The 21,258-nt window shown below is 40.4% G+C and overlaps 1 protein-coding gene across 7 annotated transcripts in view; it reads right to left on the reverse strand.

Annotated features, from left to right (window-relative positions):
- Window positions 1-21,258, reverse strand: part of LOC150085455 (uncharacterized) — a 1,845,429-nt gene that overhangs the window by 647,070 nt on the left and 1,177,101 nt on the right. For all 7 annotated transcript variants that reach the window (XM_090374043.1, XM_090374041.1, XM_090374042.1 and 4 more), the window contains one exon: window positions 20,546-20,872. In XM_090374043.1, the coding sequence (XP_090230169.1) occupies window positions 20,546-20,872 (327 nt within the window). The remainder of the gene's footprint in view (window positions 1-20,545; window positions 20,873-21,258) is intronic.

Below are 21,258 nucleotides of genomic sequence, written 5' to 3' on the forward strand. Positions count from 1 at the left end.
GGTGATCCATAGCTTTTAGTGAAAGATGCTTAATCATTTCATAATGGATGCCATCTGGTCCAACAGCACTTGCCTTTGAAAGAGTGAGGGCTCTTTTCAGTTCCTGAATAGTGAATGCCCCATTGTAGGGATAAAGGCTCTTAGACTTAAAATTAAGTGCCTGTTTTTCGATTTTATGTTTCAGGACCAGGAACTCTGGGGAATATGATGTCGCAGAGATGTTAGAAAATGTTTCCCCAAGAGAATTGGCTATTGCAGTTGGATCTGCAATAGTGCATCCATTATAATCTAGGAGTGAAGAAGTGTGGGATGTATATTTTCCCTTCATTTTCCGGAATTTATCCCAGACCAACTTAGTACTAGTGGACTGAGTAATTGATGAAGTAAAACGGATCCATGATTCCTTTTGACTCTGACGGCAGATGTAGCGTGCTTTGGCTCGTGTGCGTTTAAAAGCTATAAGGTTGGCCATGATGGGATATCGGCAGAATATCGCCCAGGCTTTGTTTTTTCTTTTTTTTTTGCTGCTTTGTGCCTTTTTTGTGAATTCCACCATGGTTTGGGAAATGGTGGAAACCGGGCAGATGTTTTTGGGACGGCATTTGCAGCTGCTTGGACAATAATTTCTGTGATGTATGTTACTGCATCACTAATAGGCTCCTAAGTGATAGTACTGAGGTCAAAATTTGCCTGATGTTGGAAGGCAGTTCAGTCAGCCTGATCAGTCTTCCACCGTGGTAACCTGAAAGGAAGACACGGCCTCCCACTGTGTAATGAGGTTATCACAGGGAAGTGGATCACTTCCGTATGGGTTCTCCTCCACTTCCCAAATGAGTGAAGGAAGTAGAGAAGGGGAGCAGATAGAGAGATCAATGGCCGAAAACGTATGGGTAGGCATGGGGAAGCAGGTGTTTGTTCCAATATTTAGAAGGGAAAGGTCATTGTCATTTAGTATATGCTCTATGACTCGTTCCCTTCCATTGATGCTAGCATTACCCCGGTGTTATGTCCATTAAAATCCTCGAGAAGTAAGAAAGGGGGAGGCAACTGCATTACAAGATCATCAAGGCCTTCCTGGGAGATGTCAGTCCCAGGTGGCAAATAAATAGATCACACAATTAATAAAAATCCCACTGTAAGGTGAATTGCAACAGCCTCTAGGCTGGTTGTAAGTAGCAAGGTCTCAACTGGGGTCTGGTTGCCTACAAAGATAGCCACTCCTCCATGAGCAGGACCATCCGCAATTCAATCCTTACGAAAAATTGTGATGTTATGCATGATGGGGTCATCATTTGCCTTTAGATAAGTCTCCTGCAAGCAAAAGCAAACTGGCTCATGCTTTTGCAGGAGGGCCTTGATGTCATCAGTATTTCGCCAGAATCAACGTCAATTCCATTGTAGGAATTCAGCCATTATTTTGGCTTGATGGGCCCATCAGGTGGCTTCCGAGGTGCTGAGGGCATACTTTTATCAGTCTTGGGTTTATCTCTTTTGGGGAAGCCTGGACGCTGCAGGTGTCCATTTCTTCCTCTATAGAGAGTTCCAAGACTGATTTGTCTGGTACCTCCTTGTCCTCTACATCCATTGTTTCTGGTATTATGGGTGGCTCTTTTTTACCACTTGGTTTTGGTAGTGGTGGAGCCCTAGGAGGTACGGATATAGGAATGGCAGCTGACTGTATTTTTTATTGGGCTTTTGTGAACTCAATAAATAGCATGCAATCGGAGTGAATGACTCTCTTGGTGGTACAGTTATCTCTGTTTGTGTACTGATGGTGCACTTTGCACAAACCTTCTGAGCATATGAAGGCTTCCCACTATTTATTGGTTGTCTGCATTTTATAGCCTCTGGGTAGGAGATATTCAGCTCTGTTTTCAGTTTTTGGATCTCTTTTTCATCCTTCCACCGCTGGCATGCTCTGGAGTAGGCTAGATATTATTGTTGGCAATTTACACAGATCGGTTTGGAAGCTGAACATTCCTTGCTCTCCTGGAGTTTCACACCACATTGAGCACAGGCAGGGTTACCACGACAAGCTGTTTGTGAGTGGCTGTATTTTTGGCATTTGAAACACCTCAGTGGGTTTGGAATATAAATCCTCACTGGGCAGTTTAAGTACCCTGCCTTGATGAAACTTGGAGGCCATGGTGTGTTAAATGTTAGGATGAGAACTGAGGTAGGGGCGAGATTCCCATCCTTGCGCATTGATATTCTTTTGACAGCAGTCACTCCTTGTTCTTTCAATTCAGTGCAGATCTCTTCTTCAGAGACATGAAGAATGTCCCACTCTGAAATGACACCTTGTGAAGAGTTCAAAGTTTTGTGAGGGCTTACGGTGATAGGTATTCCCCCTATTGATGTGGCTTTCAGAATTTTTTCCGCCTGTTTTATAGCTACGACCAAAAGGTCGCCAGAACGCAGTCGTTTTACAGGTTTGGGTGATCCTGCCAGCCCTTCTAATCCTTTCTGGATAAAGAAGGGTGACACCTTCCAAATTGACTGCTCTCCGGTCAAATGAAGAATGAGGAAGAGCGGTGTCACTTATGGTGGTGTATCCTCAGTTCTGGCTCTTTTTACAGAAGTGTTTTCTGTGTCGTCATCTCAATTAGGTAGGGGCCTTGTTGGGGCCTCAGAAGAAATAGGAATTAAATTACTCATATGAGTAAGATGAAAATTTCAGATGCCCCAAGTGCCTCACCCAACACGGAGCCCTACGAGGGGATGCCCATTCGTGAACTACCAGGTACAGCTTAAACGAATGGGACGCCAAGTTAGCTTAGGAGCACCATACCAACGTTTCCAATAAGCCTTGATCCCATCCCAGGACCAAAGGAAGGGAGACTTATTGGAACGCAGTTGACCCTAGCAGTAAGAACCACCCACCGAATGTTTCCAGTCGGGCCGCTCCGGGACCACCCGTCTTGTCGAAGCAGGGACCAAAGTGGTGTATTAAGGCTGGGCAGCTCAACTACCAGGATCCCCCTTTCCGAATTCCACGGGTCGCGGTGCACGGCTGCACATGCCAGATTCCAATGATATAACCCTGGAACCAAGGTATGGGCGTTAGATCCCAGTGATACTAATCTGGAAAACCAGCAGCATCACTGGGAGGTCCCTCCACCACGTACAGGTGCCCACATCGAGGGGAATGTCGAGAGAACACTCAGACAGAGAATGTAGCATCTGCTGAATTCTGGTCATAAATGGATGAAGTTTATACCTCAACCCTGATAATGCTTGCAGTGTACTTAGAGAGTCACTGCAAATATTAGCATTAGGAGGCATATGATGCAAGAAAGCAAGCTTATGCAGCATCAGCCAAAAAAAAAAAAAAAAAAAAACCACTCCCATTTCACCCCTCTGTTTGTTCAAAATACCTGTCCAGCTGAGCCTTAAATTTGTTTAGGCTATCAACTTCCACAACAAGGAATGGAAGTCTGTTTCAGCTACCCCCTGGCTAAATGCAAATTTCCCCACATATATCCTACATCTGTCTTTCCTCAATTTGAATTTATGCCCTCTCAGGTGATTATTCTGAGCAAGAGGGAGAATCCCATCGGCATTCAGCGTGCTCAAACCATTAAAGGCTTTATACATCTATATCAGATCACCTCGCCGGTGCCTAGTCTCCAGACACTGTAATTTGCAAAACTTAAGGCTTTCTTTGTAAGAGCGACCCTTTGTTCCATTCACTAATCTTGATGCCCTTTTCTGTACTCGTTCCAGCAGCTCTACAACCCTCTTGAAATGAGGCCTCCAGACCTATACAGAACTCAAGGTGTGGCCTGACCATTGCCTTATACAAGGGAATAATCACCTCCTTATCCCTGCTAGAAAAATTCCTGTATATCCTTGACAAGACACCATGAGCTATTCTTGCAGCCCATCTGCACTGCTCCGAGAACTTCATATCTGCCTTCACAATTACCCCCAGGTCCTTTTCATTCACTACCACTGTGAGTGTAGTACCACTGAGTTCATACCTTGCTCTGGGGTTACTGTTTCCTATATGTAGTACTTTACATTTGTCAATGTTAAACTTCATTTGCCACCTCTCAAGCCATCTTCTCAATCTTTCCAGATCCTGTTGCAGCAGCATAGCATCAGTAGTGTCCTTAACAACCCTGCCAACCATTGTACCGTCTGCAAACTTGGACATTAAGCTTGATATACCATCATCAATATCATTTATAAATATAGAAAACAATAATGGACTCAACACTGAACCCTGAAGGACTCCACTAATAACGTTAGTCCATGATGAGTTTGAGAACGAGCGTAGCCTGTACGGATGCAGATTTTTGCCGCTCCTGGAACGGAGAAGTTTTTTCTGATTTATTTTCTGTTTTATTAGCTTAAATTGGCATATTAACTTATTTTCTAGAGTAGCTTTATATTCCTATTTACAATACTTAGTTTAAAGTAACTTAGATAGAGATTTTGTAGGTATTACTTAGTATCGGTAAGGGTATCAAATCCACATGTTTACCGTTCGTAAATTGCCGCCATTGTTATGCGTATACAAAATATCTCGAACTAGATAGCATAAGCTTAATATAGTATAGTGCAGTACAGTACATAATATTGTCAATTAATCAGTAAAATCTTGTTGAACTGCATTGTCAATTTAATTGAACTTTTAACTATACATATAACGACTTAGGTTGCATAACATAAATAATTAGTAAAATTAAATAATTAATACTTAACTTGATACGGAAGTTATATAAACGGATTTCGTAGATAACACTCAATACTGAAACATAAATATAGCGTTATAACTGTGTTAGGATAAAAGTTTGGGGTTTTAGTTTTGTACTGAAATTGAAATTTTATTGAAATTAAATCGAAATCATGGCTCAAGCTAATGGGAGTTCTGTGGCTCAGGGGAGAACTGAGAGGGGCAGTTGCCCTCTGAATCACAGCCTTTTAAAATGCACTACTTGTTTGATGTTTGTGGAGCAGTCGGGTACGGGACATGATACTGCCATGGGGGATGTCTATGTGTGTGTGTGATGCAAGGAGTGTAGGGAAATGAGGCAACAACTCAGCGTTGTTATGGGCCTATATGAGAGCTTGAAGGACAGGGTGGATGCCCTCGAAGGATTAAAAGTGAAGGGCCCATCAAGCTCTCAGCTGCCCACACCAATGCCAGAGCTTGGACTTGGTCACCACGCAACACAGCTGCAGCCCCCAAGGCAGAATGTGCTGGTCCCAAAGGAACTAGTAGTTGTTGGTGACTCTATTGTCAGGGAAACGGGAAACATGCTTTGTAAAAAGGATAGGTGGAACAGGACCAGGGTATGTCTGCCAGGGGCAAAGGTTGATGACGTTGTAGAGCGGATATCATCTTTTAAGGGCACAAAGGGTGATATGGTTATACACTTGGGCACTAATGATATTAAGAGTAGAAGACTGGCAGAATTACTTAAAAGTACAAGACAATGCTGAAAAAAAGCCGTGAGTTAGGGTTGAATTTGAAAGTGTCTGCAATTCTGAACAGACACGATAGGAGGGAGTATATGATGAGAGCCCTGTCGATCAATTCGACCCTGGAAAGATTATAGCTCAAGGGGTAGAATTTTTTTTCAGCCTGGTCTGTACTTGTTAACAGGAGAGACTGCTTCTACAGGGATGGGATACACTTAAATAGAAAGGGTGCAAGAATGCTTACTGATGCTATAGAGGCAGTGTTAGGTGGGTCGGAAAACTGCTAGATTGGGGGGATAAAAGGACTAATAGATTAACAGTAGCCACTGGCAGAGGTGAAAGTGATTCTTGCACTGCTTCTATCGAAATGAGCAGAAGCCTGGAAAATAAGATGCAGGATATTTCAGAGACTGCTGGGAATCATTGGGGTACAAGTAAACACATGGGTTGTGTTAGGGAAGCTAAGAAAAAGAACAGGTGCATGTATACTTGCATATACACCAATGCAAGGAGTTTAGTAAATAAATTTGATGAATTTGAGGTATTGCTCAAAACATCAAAGGCAGATATTGTTGGGATTTCAGAGACATGGTGTCACACAGATTTAAGGAATGCAGAACTGGAATTTGGGGAGTACAATGTCTACAGAAAGGATAGACAGGATAGGAAGGGAGGAGGGGTTATGCTATTAGTTAAGAAATATTATAAATCCAAGGAAGTGAAGCCAGTCGACATCGCTGGACAGTGCAGTGTCGAGTCAGTTTGGTGTGACCTAAGCATTGGGGGATCAAAATTGAGAGTAGGAGTGTGCTATAGGCCTAATGACTCTGATGAGTATAATAAGAAACTGTACAGGGAAATAGAGTGGACCAGTAAATAAGAGAGTCTTATAATGGGGGATTTTAATTTCCCAGATATTGACTGGAATTTGGAGGATGGTCACTCACACACTAGCAAGGCTTTTGTGGATTTATTGGATTATTGTTTTCTACATCAGCATGTTCGGGAGGCAACTAGACGGAGTAATACTCTTGATTTGATTATCAGTAGTGATTCTTCATGCATTACGAATCTGCAGAGAAATGAACAACTAGGTGGCAGTGATCACAGTGTGCTGAAGAGGGATTTACTCAAAGAGGTAACTACCAGTAACTACCATTAGGGATAAAGGGAAGGGTTATTGCTTTCGTAAAGGCAACTATGATGGACTGAGACAGTATTTAAATTCTATACAGTGGGACCAACTGATGATGTTACCAACAGCAAATTCAAAATGGGAAGCATTCAAAGAACTTATCTTGGAAGCTATTAGGCTTTACATACCAACTAAGAAATATTGTTCAAGGTTTAGGCCTAAATGGATGTCAGATGAACTAATGAGACATATGACAAAGAAGAAAAATGCATGGGATACATACAAATTAACACGTGACACAGAAGCCTATGATAGATACAAGTTGATCTGTAACCAAGTTACAAAGGAGGTTAGGCAGGCGAAGGCAGATTACAAGAAATCTTTGGCAAGAGATGCAAAGAAAAACAGCAAAGAGCTCTTTGCTTATGTCAACTCTAGAAGGAAGGGGATGGATCAGATTGGTCCACTTGATATCGATGGGTCAACTGTTGATGATCCTGCTCAGGTAGCTAACAAACTGAATAAATATTTTGCATCACATTCACACATGAGGAGTTATTTAGCGAGGGGAATGCCAGAGGTGTATTCAACTCTATCAGTAAGCTAGAGAATCTTGTAATAACTGAGAGTAAAGTGGAGGAGAAATTGTTGAAGATAAACACAAGAAAGGCACCCGGGGTGGATGGGATCTATCCAGTTATATTAAAGGAGGCAGCAAAGGAAGTAAGCAAACCTTTAGCCATAATTATGAGAGCTTAGGCAGGCAAAGGCAGACTATGAAAAATCCTTGGCAAAGGATGCAAAGAAAAACAGAAAAGAGTTTTTTACATACTTGAACTCGAAAAGGAAAGGGATGAATCAGATTGGTCCACTGGATATTGATGGTTCAACAGTTGAGGATCCTGCTCAGGTGGCTAACAATCTAAACGAGTATTTTGCATCTACATTCACGCATGAGGAGTTATTCAGGAAGGAGAATGATGTAGGTAAAGTAAACATTGGCAGTGAGCTGGATGATTTTGTAATAACTGAGAGGAAAGTGGAGGAGAGATTGTTGAGGATAAACATAAAAAAGGCACCTGGGGTGGATGGGATCTATCCAGTTATATTAAAGGAGGCAGCAAAGGAAGTATGCAAACCCCTAGCCATAATTATGAGAGCTTCTTTGGACTCAGGGGAGGTGCCCATAGACTGGAGATGTGCAAATGTAACCCCAATTCACAAAGGAGGATCAAAGGCTGACACAAGTAATTATAGACCTGTTAGTTTAACTTCTGTTCCAGGTAAATTAATGGAGGCACTGGTTAAAGAAGCACTGCAGGATCATCTAGACAAGAATTCAGTTATAGCTCAGACGCAGCATGGTTTTGTTAAGGGCAGGTCTTGCCTGACCAATTTGATTGGATACTATGATGTAGTCACAAAAGAACTGGATGCAGGGAATAACTTTGATATTATATATTTGGATCTTAGAAAGGCTTTTGATACTGTTGCACATGGAAGACTGCTGCACAAATTGGAGCAGTGTGGCATTGGAGGCAAATTGCTGCTATGGATAAGGGGATGGTTGAGTGGCAGAAGACAGAGAGTGGTAATCAATGGACACTGCTCAACGTGGACTAATGTTATTAGTGGAGTTCCTCAAGGTTCAGTGTTGGGTCCGTTGTTGTTTTCGGTGTTTATGAATGATATTGATGATGGGATATCAAGTTTAATGTCCAAATTTGCAGATGATACAAAGGTTGGCAGGGTCGTTAAGGACAATACTGACGCTATGCTGCTGCAACAGGATCTGGAAAGGTTGAACAGATGGGCTGAGAGGTGGCAAATGAGGTTTAACATCGACAAATGTAAAGTGCTGCATATGGGAAACAGTAACCCCAGAGCAACGTATCAACTCTGCGGTACTACACTGACAGTGGTGGAGAATGAAAAGGACCTGGGGGTAATTGTGCAGGCAGATATGAAGTTCTCTGAGCAGTGCAGACGAGCTGCAAGAGTAGCGCATGGTGTCTTGTCAATGATATACAGGAATTTTTCTAGCAGGGATAAGGAGGTGATTATTCCCTTGTATAAGGCAATGGTAAGGCCACATCTTGAGTACTGTATACAGGTCTGGAGGCCTCATTTCAAGAAGGATGTAGAGCTGCTGGAACGGGTACAGAGAAGGGCAACAAGATTAGTAAATGGAACAAAGGGTTGCTCTTACGAAGAAAGGCTTAAGTTTTGCAAATTACAGAGTCTGGAGACTAGGCACCGGCGAGGTGATCTGATAGAGGTGTATAAGGCTTTGAATGGTTTGAGCATGCTCAATGCCAATGGGATTCTTCATCTTTCTCAGAATAATCACCTCAGAGGGCATAAATTCAAATTGAGGAAGGACGGATGTCGGATAGATGTGCGGAAATTTGCCTTTGGCCAGCGGGTGGTTGGTTGGTGGAACCGACTTCCATCACTTGTTGTTGAAGTTGATAGCCTAAACAAATTTAAAGCTCAACTGGACAGGTATTTCGAACGAACGGAGGGGTGAATGGGAGTGGGTGTTTTTTTTTTTTTTTTTTTTTTGGCTGATGCTGAATAAGCTTGCTTTCTTGCATCATATGCCTCTGCTAATGCTAATGCTAATGCTAAGCTTCCTTGGACTCAGGGGAGGTACCCACAGACTGGAGATGTGCAAATGTCACCCCAATTCACAAAGGAGGATCAAAGGCTGACACAAGTAATTATAGACCTGTGAGTTTAACTTCTGTTCCAGGAAAATTAATGGAGGCACTAGTTAAAGAAGCACTGCAGGATCATTTAGACAAGACTTCAGCTATAGCTCGGACACAGCATGGTTTTGTTAAGGGGAAGTCTTACCTGACCAATTTGATTGGATACTATGATGCAGTCACAAAGGAACTGGATGCAGGGAATAACTTTGATATTATATACTTGGATCTTAGAAAGGCTTTTGATACTGTTGCGCATGGAAGACTGCTGCACAAATTGGAGCAGTGTGGCATTGGAGGCAAATTGCTGCTGTGGATAAAGGGGTGGCTGAGGGGGAGAAGACAGAGAGTGGTAATCAATGGACACTGCTCGTCGTCGACTAATGTTATTAGTGGAGTCCCTCAGGGCTCAGTGTTGGGTCCATTATTGTTTTCTGTATTCATAAATGATATTGATGAGGGTATATCAAGCTTAATGTTGAAGTTTGCAGACGATACAAAGGTAGGCAGGGTTGTCAAGGACACTACTGACACTATGCTGATGCAACAGGATCTGTAAAGGTTGAGCAGATGGGCTGAGAGGTGGCAAATGAAGTTTAACATTGACAAATGTAAAGTAGTACACATGGGAAACAGCAACCCCAGAGCAACGTATCAACTCTGTGGTACTACACTGACAGTGGTAGAGAATGAGAGGGACCTGGGGGTGGTTGTGGAGGCAGATATGAAGTTCTCTGAGCAGTGCAGACGGGCTGCAAGAGTAGCTCATGGTGTATTGTCAATGATATATAGGAATGTTTCTAGCAGGGATAAGGAGGTGATTATTCCCTTGTATAAGGCAATGGTCAGGCCACACCTAGAGTACTGTATACAGGTCTATGCTCAATGCTGATGGGATTCTTCCTGTCGCTCAAAATAATCACCTGAGAGGGCATAAATTCAAATTGAGGAAAGACAGATGTAGGATAGACGTGCGGAAATTTGCCTTTAGCCAGCGGGTGGTTGGTTGGTGGAACAGACTTCCATCCCTTGTCGTGGAATTTTATAGCCTAAATAAGTTTAAGGTTCAGCTGGACAGATATTTTGAACGAACAGAGGGGTGAAGTGGAAGTGGTTTTTTTTTTTTTTTTTGGCTGATGCTGCATAAGCTTGCTTTCTTGCATCAAATGCCTCTACTAATGCTAATGCTAAACTGACTCGACACTGAACTGTCCAGTGATGTCGACTGGCTTCACTTCCTTGGATTTTATGTGTTTCTTAACTAATAGCATAACCCCTCCTCAACTTCCTATCCTTTCTGTACACATTGTACTCCCCAAATTCCAGTTCTGCATTCCTTATATCTGTGTTACACCACTTCTCTGATATCCCAACAATATCTGTCTTTGATGTTTTGAGCAATACCTCAAATTATTCGCACATGGAGGCATTGAAATCTTTGTTTTCTATAAAATACCTTCCAGAAACATTCCTCTTAGAAGCTTTTTCAGAACATGTATCAGTTGGACAAATTCTAACTCTAGTATCACTGTACCTTTCACCCAACAATATGTACACGTTCAAAGAACTAGAAACCTCATAAAACAAATACCATCACTGTTTTGTATCCTTGTTGACTTCAATGCGCATCATCCATTGTGGGGATCAGCCCACATGGACAATAGAGGACACTTGAGAGAGACGATACTACACCAAATCTGACGTTACTAAACACTGGTCAAAAAAGTAGGAGAAATTTGCAAGTATAGGTAAGTTTCTTGAATACAAAGGGTGACTGGAGCATAACTGTTAATTAGATCTTGGATATCTTCTGTATTGCTACGAAAGCCTCTGCAGTTCCATTGTAAAATACAAGGCATTATTTGTTTTGTTGATGGAGCTGATACTGACTGCTTTTTGAAGGTGACTGGTGTACGACGTTTCCAATTTTGTTTGTCCTTTTTCTTTTTGGGAAAGCTGCCGAAGCAGTGTTCAGTTCTTCTTCATCATAGATTTCTAAAATAAGATCTTCCTGTATAGATGTGCCATCTGTGTCCATGGTTGTGTCCATGGTTGTGTCCTGCATATTTTTCACAGCATTTGAGTTTGTAATATGGAATGTGGTAGCAATCACTGGAGGGAGAGATGCTGCTGGTATTCTCAGAGGAGTATTATTTTCTTTGTCTGAGGTCTTGGATTGTTGCTTCTGTACACTTGGTGGTAGCTCAGAGAGGACATTTCTAGCTCAATCAGAAATTGATTTATTATTGGGAACTGTGACATCAGTTTGAACAGAGACTGATATTTTTTTTTAACATTTGCATAGGTAATATTTTGGTTTATAGTTGGTGCAACTAGTTTTCTCATACCTTGGTAACTGACTTTGTTTTCAACCTTTTATTTTACTATTTTTTTTTCAGTTTTCCATTTTTCATGTTTTGGAATAAGCAGAATGGTCACCTTTGCAATTTGGACAGGTCATTTTTGTAGCTGTACAGCCATTTTGTATGTGGTCTGAGGCCCCACAGTTGGAGCAAACAGGAATTCCTCTATTCAGAAATTCAAACAGTTTGAGAATGGTCATACTTTTGGCATATATAACATCTTAAAGGGTTGGGAATGTAGGGGCAAATGCAACAAAATAAATAATCTGCTTTTACAGAGAAGGGCAAGTTGAGCAGACTGAAGGTAAGAATAATATTACTGGTAGGTGCCAGTTGATTATCTTTTTTAATCATTATTCTTTTTGCTTCAGTTACATTCTGTCCCTGCAGTCCTTGGTTATTTCTTCCTCAGTAACATTTAATAAATCCCAAATAGATATGACACCCTTAGATGAATTTATGGTTGTGTGACGATATATTTTGACAGGAATGTCAGCAAAGCTTGTTAGTTGTAAAAGCTTTTCAGAATGTCTTTGGTTCGTGGTTTCTATTAGTAGGTCTCCTAATTACAGTCTCCCCATTGTCTTGGGAGTTCCTGCAATACCCTACAGATGTTTCTCTATAACAAAGGAGACAATTTATTCATAGGCTGACTATTAAGAGAGAGGAAGATTAAGAAAGATGGGCAGAGTTGCTTCATCCGTTCAGTCTCTCTCTCTCTCTCTCTCTCTCTCTCTCTCTCTCTCTCTCTCTCTCTCTCTCTCTCTCTCTCTCTCTTTGGGTTGTCGCTTATCATGTCTACATGGTCTGTATTTACTATGTTTGCTCCCTTTAGCCCTTGGAAAGAGGACTTTTCTGCCAAGGTTTCCAGCCCTGCCATAGGGAGGCAGGAGCATTGCCGTTAGGAAGCCAAGCGGTTGAAGTGTTAGTCGGTTAGTGGAACTAGAAATATATGGATAAATAAAGAAAGGTGAATTTCCGTTCTGTGTTCTTACTTGCAGCTACTCTTTTCAACTACAGAAAGGTTTTAAAAATAAGATTGCTAAGAGAAATGTATAACTTAGAAATAACTTTAGTCACTTTTGAAGAGCACTCTACATATTGCAGAAATATCGACCTCGAATGCAAGAAACAAATGTCTGGTCATTTGTTGCCAACGTGTGAAGATTTAGTTTACAAATTTTCAGTATTTATTCCTAACTTAATACATGCAATAACACAACCAATGAAATCAACTTAAGTGATTTGTGAAAAAATGGTACATGATAGAAAAAACATTTCTGAAATCAGAGTAAAAAGTGCAGTTAGAAACATCGAAAACCATGAAGAGTGGTGTAATTCATGATTTTTAACAAAAAAAGCCTCGAGATAAAAATCAATGACTTTTAAAAGCAGAATGAATGAAAACATTTTTCATTTCTGTGCAGCTACCATTCATTCCTCCAACCAGTGTATAGTGAAACATAATATCTAGGGCTTCAATTACAACATACAGTGTATACATAGCCTGCGATATGTATGAAAAAAAAAAAAAATATATATATATATAATAATAATAATTGCCAGATTTATATTGTTCCAATTTTAATGAAATTGGGATGGCTTGATGTATTGTTCAAAATGGCAAAATATAAAATAAAATTTCACACAAATCCATCCACTGGGAGTGGGGTTATTATATGCAGGTGGAAAAATAAAGAAATGATAATTGTGGGATTTCTATTGGTCTGATTTAAATAAAATTGGGATAGCTTGACAAATCTTTTTAAAATAGCCAAATATAAAATTTCATTTACAGTCATCCATCACAAGCTGAGATAGTTCGTGTGGATTCACAGACACTTTGTTTATTTGTTTATTTAGTGGTTTTTGGCACATCAGCTTCTGAGGCTATATTGCACTGTTGTTGTTGGGGTTTTAAGTGCAATGGCTACTTAGGCCATATTGCACTTATGGAAGTGGTGCATACTGCCTGCGTTTGTTTATTTAGAAGCAGTTAAAAACGGTTATACAATCCTATTCGTTTTAGGAAGGAGAAGAATTCTGCGAGATTTGAATTTTTGCCTATGATATGGCTAAGTGACAAAGGTTCCTTTAAATTTGACAGAGAACTGAAAGACATTAGTTGAGCATTATTATATAGAGTACAGTCCAGAAGTATGTGTTTGACTATGAGTGGTGTATGACAATGACTACACTGGGGAGGATCATTTCCTGACAAAAGAAACAGATGGGTTAAATGAGAATGGCTGATTCTGGCTCTGGCTAGAATTACTTCTTGTCTGTTTGTTATGGAGCTAGGAGCCTATAATTTTGGTAAAGGTTTTATTTGGAGTAGTTTATTATGAAATTGCGTTTGCCACTGAAGAGTCCATTGATCTTTTTACATATTCTTTGTATATTCATTTTATAATCTGTGACCAGTACTAGGGAATTCGTTGGGGCTGAGCTGGATGGATTTTTGGCAGAATCATCTGCAATTTCATGTCCTGGTATTCCGGTATGGCCTGGGATCCAGCAGAAGATAACCTTTTGCTGATACTCTCCAAAACGCATCAACTGTGTTTTGATGAGCTTTAATAATGGGTGAGTAGGCGGGAAATTGTTTTGCAATGTTAATATGGAACCTTGCGAGTCTGTGTATATTATGCTCTTTTGAATCGACATATGGAAGACATTTTCTAATGCAAGCTTTATGGCATATAATTCAGTCGTGTAGCTACTGCACTCTGTCGGAAGAGATAGAGAAATAATGTTATCAGGGAGTACCATTGCTGCACCCGATCCATTCTCAGACTTCGATCCATCTGTATATATTTTAGCGAAGTCGGGATAATGTTGAGTATATTCAATGTGTAGCTGTTGGATGATAAAGTCTGACAGAGAGTGTTTCCCCACTGGTGGAAATAATTGTCCCAACATGGCATGATGACAGACAATGGAGGGTCGGGATCTATAGGATCTTGCAAGATTTTATCGAAGTGTATATCCCAATCTTCTGCTAGATGTTTTTGCTTAATACCAGCAGGCTGAACTATCTGTGGTTTGTTTCTATACAGGGTCATATACAGCAGATCATAAAGTATTGACCAATTAGGATGGGTCACCTGGCTTTGGATCTTGATTGCATAGTTCAACAGCAACATCTTTCTCCTGATATTTAGAGGAGGTTCATGGGCTTCAATATACAAACTTTGCACTGGAGATGTTCTGAATGCACCTAGTGCCGTTTTAAGAGCTGAATGTTGAATAGGGTTGAGGCAAGAGAAAACACTCTCTAGCAGAATCGAAAACAGGCGCCCGTAGTCCAGGCGTGATCTAATTATAGTTCTGTATAGGTGAAGCAGGCTGTAACGATCTGCTCCCCATGTTGTCGCTGATAAGACTCTGAGTATGTTCAGTTTCTTTTGACAATTTGTCCGGAGATATTCAATGTGCTTTTGGAAGTTTAACTTGCTGTCAAAAAATAATCCTAGTAGACGAATACTATTAGCTATGGGAAGAGGATGGTTATTCAAGTGGAGCTCGGGTTCAGGATTTATATTGTGCCTGATACAGAAGTGAATGGCAGAAGATTGCTGGCTGGACAGTCTATAACCATTTTGTGTCATCCATGTCAGGATGCGATTTTTGATATTTGTAGATGGCATTCAATATAATGTATGTTTTGAGAATAACAGGATATTGAGAGATCATCTGCGAAAAGGTACGAATCTACAGTTTTCGGAGTGAGTTCAATTATATGGTTCATTCTCATTGCAAAAAAAGTGGCACTGAGAACCGACCCTTGTGGAATTCCTTCTTCTTGGGTAAAGACCTTAGAGAGGGTTCCCCGGTAACGAACTTGAAAGGATCACCGATGAAGAAAATTTTGGATAAAGTATTATAAATTACCTCTCAGTAGTAGTAGTAGCATGTGATACAAGAAAGCAAGTGCATGAGCTTATGCAGCATCAGCCAAAAAAAAAAAAAAAAATCACACCATTCCCTCCAAATGCCTGTCCAGTTCCTCCTTAAGTTTGTTCAACCTATCAACTTCCACAACAACACATGGATGTTTGTTCCAGCAATTAACCACCCGCTGGCTAAAGGCAAATTTCCGCACATCTATTCTACATCTGTCCTTTCTTAATTTGAATTTATGCCCCCTTAGGTTATCTAAACAAGTGGAAGGATCCCATCAGAATTCAGCATGCTCAACCCATTCAAGGGCTTATACACCTCAATCAGATAACTGCGCAGGTGCCTAGTCTCCAGCCACTGCAATTTGCAGAACTTAAGCCTCTCGTGGTAAGAGGATCCCTTCATTCCCCTCACCAATCTTGTTGCCCTTCTCTGTACACGCTCAAGTAAATCTACATCCTTCTTAAAATGAGGCCTCCAGACCTGTACACAGTACTCAAGGCGTGGCCTGACCATTGCCTTATACAGAGGGACAATCACCTCCTTTTCCCTGCTAGCAAAATTCCTATATATCATTGACAAAACCCCATGACCTGCCCTGGCAGCCTGTCTGCATTGCTCAGAAAACTTCATATCTGACTGCACAATTACTCCCAGGTCTTTTTCATTTTCTATCTCCTTAAGTGTAATACCACATATTTGGTAAATTTCTCTGAGGTTACTTCTACCCATATGCAGTACTTTGCATTTTTCAATGTTAAACTTCAGTTGCCACTTCTCAGCCCATCTGCCTAAATTTTCTAGATCCTGTTGCAGTCGCACATTGCCATTACTGTCATCAACAGCCCTGCCAACCTTTGTACCATCTGCAAACTTCGACACTAAACCTGATATACCTTCATCAATATCATTGATAAATATACAAAACAACAGTGGACCCAACACCGAACTCTGTGTGACTCCACTAATAACATTAGTCCACGAAGAGCAGCACCCATTGATTACCACCCTCTGCCTTTTCCCATTAACCATCCTTTTATCCATTGTAGCAACTTACCCTTAATACCATTCTGCTCCAATTTGTACAATAGTCTTCCATGCGCAACAGTGTCAAAAGATTTCCTGAAATCCAAATATATGATATCAAAATTACTTTTTGCATCCAGTTCCTTTGTAATCACATCATAATATCCTATCAAATTTGTCAGACAAGACTTTCCCTTAACAAACCCATGCTGTGTCTGAATTATTGCTGCAGTCTTGCCTAGATGATCCTGCAATGCATCTTTAACCAGTGACTCCATTATTTTAACCGGAACAGAAGTTAAACTAACTGGTCTGTAATTACTCGTGTCACCCTTCGATCCCCCTTTGTGAATTGGGGATACATTTGCACATCTCCAGTCCGTGGGAACCTCCCCTGAGTCCAAGGATGCTCTCATAATTATGGCTAAGGGTTTGCTTAGTTGCTTTGCTGCCTCCTTTAATATAACTGGATAGATCCCATCCACCCCAGGTGCTTTTCTTATGTTTAACTTCAACAATTTCTCCTCCACTTTGCTCTCAGTTATTACAAAATTATTAAGTATCCTGCTACAATTTGATAACCTTCTGCATTCACAGGCCAAGAGAATGTAGATCTTTTAAGATGCCGAAGCGCCATGTAGTGCAAAGGCTTTCTCAACGTCAAGACAGAGCATCACGAGATGTTCCTTCTTGATGAAAGCATTCCTAATGTTTGTCTCAGTTTTGATCATGAGATCCAATGAAGATCGATTTTTAAGGAATCCAAATTGGTTGTTGTTAATCAAGTTTTGGGACTCCACGAACCAAGTGAGATGTGATGTAACATTTTCTCGAGGGTTTTGCTTAGACAGCTGGTAAAGGATATCGGTATGTAATTTTGCGGAACTGAATGATCTTTACCGGGCTTTGCAATTGCTAATATATAAGAATGACGCCAGGAACTTTGGAAGGTATGTTCGGAAAAAATTCAATTGAAAAATATGAGCATTGCATAGTATATCCCATCAGGGCCAGTAGCACTGTTTCTTGAGTTGTTAAGGGATTATTGCAGATCAAGCATGGTAAATGGTTTATTATAAGGTAAAGTGGAATTGTCAGTGAAATTTAGTCTGGATTTCTCTGCAACTGATTTAAGTTTTTGAAATGTTTGATCATAGGTGATAGAAGAGGATAATTGAGAAAATACGATCCCCAGTGCATTTGATATTTCTCTAGGAGTAGTAAGCTCCTGTCCACTCCAGTTCAGTAGTGGGGTGGATAAAGAAGGAAATTTACCATTCAAACATTTTATTTTTCTCCAGATTAATCTGATATCGGTATTTTTCTTTACTGATGAGGTGAATTTAATCCAATTTTCTTTTTTCGCTTTACATCTGATGTAACGAGCTTTTGCTCTAAGACGTTTATAACTAATAAGATTGGAGGTGGTTGAGTGTTTGCGGAAAAGGTTCCACGCTTTGTTTTTCTTTTTTTCGCATGGTTGCAGTCTTCATTCCACCAGTAACTTTTTTTTCGTCTATTTCTTACGTGATATTGAGGAATGGCAGCGGATGCGACTTTCAGAATTTGATTTGTGATGTGCTCAGTAATGCTGTTTATGGAACAGGACTGAATGATGTAGTTGTCAAATTATATGTGCGTTCTGTATTTTGTCCAATCAGCTCTTGAAAATTTCCATATAATTGTATTTTCTGTTGGGAAGGAACAGGATGTTTGAATTTTGCAGATTATCGGATAATGGTCGCTGCTATAAAGATCACTTAGAGTTAACCAATCTATACTTGGAAAGAGGATTGGGGAACAAATGGAAAGGTCTATTGCAGATGTTGAACCTGTAGGGAGATGGATATACGTAGGAGTGCCAGTATTTAGTAAAGTTAAATTCTGCCTGTCTATCCACATTTCAATAAGCTTCCCTCGTCTGTCTGAGATAGGGGAACCCCATATTGGATGGTGGGAATTAAAGTCTCCTAGTATACAAAATGGAGATGGTAACTGCAAAACAAGATCTTCAATTTCCTGAATAGTATATTGATGATTTGGTGGAAGATAGATTGAAACCAGTGTCAGTGTAATACCATTTACAACGCGAGTGGCAACAGCTTCTAAGGCTGTTTGTAAATGGATGCGTCTGGAGGAGGATGCTAGAATCCACGAGTATTGCTACTCCTCCGTGAGAACTGTTAGTGCCAGCTCTAACTTGTCTGAACATAGTATAATTTTTGATTTTGATTGAGATCTGAGGTGTCAAATTCGTTTCCTGCAAGCGCATTGCAAGAGGTCTGTGGTGGTGAATTAATTCATGGATATCATCGATGTTACTGCGAAGGCCTCTACAGTTCCATTGGATGATCTGTTCCATTATTTGGATTTGTAAGAGGGAGATGAATCTGAATGCTTTTTATAAGTGGGTTGTTTGTGACGATCTAGCTTAGGTTTTTCTTTTCTGGGAAAGTTGGGGCATGTTGAATCATTGTTATCTTCCATTTCACCATCTGCATGTAATTCAAGGAGGTCTTGGGTGATCATATCATCAGTATTCATCCTTGTTGAGGGTGTTTGATTAACCTCGACAGGATCTGATTTTTGCAGTTTTTCTGTTACTTTATCGTGGGTTATGATTTGGGTTGGAACTGTGAGACGTGTATTCATTCTTTGATGTACTGTGTTTTGCTTTGGTGTAAGCTGGGTCGATAGAACTGATTGAGCCCTGTCTGCGATCGATTTATCTGGAGAGAGTGACACTTCCGTCTGACATGCTACTGGTTGGTGAGAGTGGATAGCCGACACATAAGAGCTTTTTTGGCATGATTAATTTAATTTGTTTTGTAGCTTCTTGAAATGAGACTTTATTTTCAGTCTTGTATTTTTGAATTTTCTTCCCTAGCTTCCAGAGATCACATTCTTTAGAGTATGCTGGATGGTTGCCCCTGCAATTAGGACACAGAGGAGCTTGAGCTTTGCATTCTGACTGGCTATGAGATGTAGAGCCACAGTTCGGACATGTTGAAACTCCACGGCATGCTGTCTGGGAGTGACAATTTCTGGCATTTGTAGCATCTTAGGGGATTTGGGATAAAGGGTCGAACACGACAATTTAAGTAACCTGCTTTGACTGAAGCTGGTAGATTTGGTGTATTGAATGTTAGAATTATGTTGCGTGTTGGGACTAACGTACCATCTTTTCATATCACGATTCTTTTTGCTTGATACATTTTGTCCCTTCAGTTCCTGGATTATTTCTTCTTCAGAAACATTCAATAGATCTCACACAGTGATCACTCCCTTTGACGAATTCAGAGTGTTATGTGGAGTGACTCGAATTGGAATTCCGCTTAAAGTATTGAGTCTTAATAATTGTTCAGAGTGTCTTGGGAGAGAAGTCTATCAGTAAGTCCCCGGATTGGAGACGTTTCACCCCATTTTTGGTGATGCTGCTGCATGTTCCAGGCATCGTTGAGCCGACAGAGAATGGATAATCAGGAAGGCTGGTGATTCCTGTCTGCCAGCGTCTTTATCCCCCGTGTTTTATCCCCCGGGTTACCGGGGGATAAAACAACCCTTGGGGCTAAAGGGAGCAGAAAGGGTGGTACCGCTCCTGCCACGTGGAGGTAGGAGCGGTACCACCAGTGACCAAGCGATAAGAAATTAGTGGTTAGTTTGTTACAAGAGTTAGTTATATATATACACAAAAGAAAGGTGTTTTTCCTTTCATGTAGGAGGCTTCCTTCTTTATTTATAAAGAGCCAGAAAATAAATAACTTTGAAAGTAAAAGACTTTAGAAATTTTAACCACCTTATAGAAACTACACTTTGGAAATTGCTAGATCACTCGCTTGGCACTCGGGGCCGCTATACTGCGCCAAATCAAGATTGACGGACACGGTGAGGACAAAAGGTAGATTATATATCAACTAAATATTCATTTCAGAGTGTAAAAGAAAGCTATTATTTATTACAAATAAAAGCCAACTTACCTTTAATTCTTGCACTTGTTCCTCCAGTTGTTCAATATAGACACTCAGTATTTGAAACTGAGTAAGTTTCGTTGTTATTTTCTCAATCCAGACAGCTACTCTTTCATAAGTTGCAGTAAAAACATCAAGTCCTTTTTGAGCTGTAATTAAGAGTTTACTAATCTGATCACTATCTTCAATGGTTTTATTATAACGTTCCATTATTTCATCTAGTTTTTCAGTTACACCTTGAGCCTCATCTTCCCCAACGTGTTCCATGAGTTTCTGTGCTATATTTTTCACTTTATCAAAGAGTTTTTTATGTGAAAGAATATCCTCATGCAGAGCCTATTATAACCAATCAGACATGGGAAAAAATCAAAAATAAAATTTACAAGAGATCTATGCTCTAGAATATATAAAATGATATCTATTATGAAGGAAAAGATAAATCTTAAAAGGGAACACAAGACTGCATAGAAATTCATTAGAGACTATTGGGGGGGGGGAGGGAATTACCTGACATTTCAGGAGCAAGGCAGCTCCTGAAACATCAAGCCAATTCCCCTACCCGCCAAATGTTCTAATGAATTTCTGTGCAATCTTGTTACTTTTGCAATTTGTGCTGCAATTAATATCTATTATGGAGAACAGTTAATTTTGATCTTTGTGTTTTGCAATAAGAAAACTGTCTTCCAGTTATTTAAATATTGCTGATCAAAACATGTATATTA

This window comes from Mastigoproctus giganteus, chromosome 5, assembly GCF_048544385.1.
Source record: "Mastigoproctus giganteus isolate SK-2022 chromosome 5, ASM4854438v1, whole genome shotgun sequence".
NCBI lineage: Eukaryota > Metazoa > Arthropoda > Arachnida > Uropygi > Thelyphonidae > Mastigoproctus > Mastigoproctus giganteus.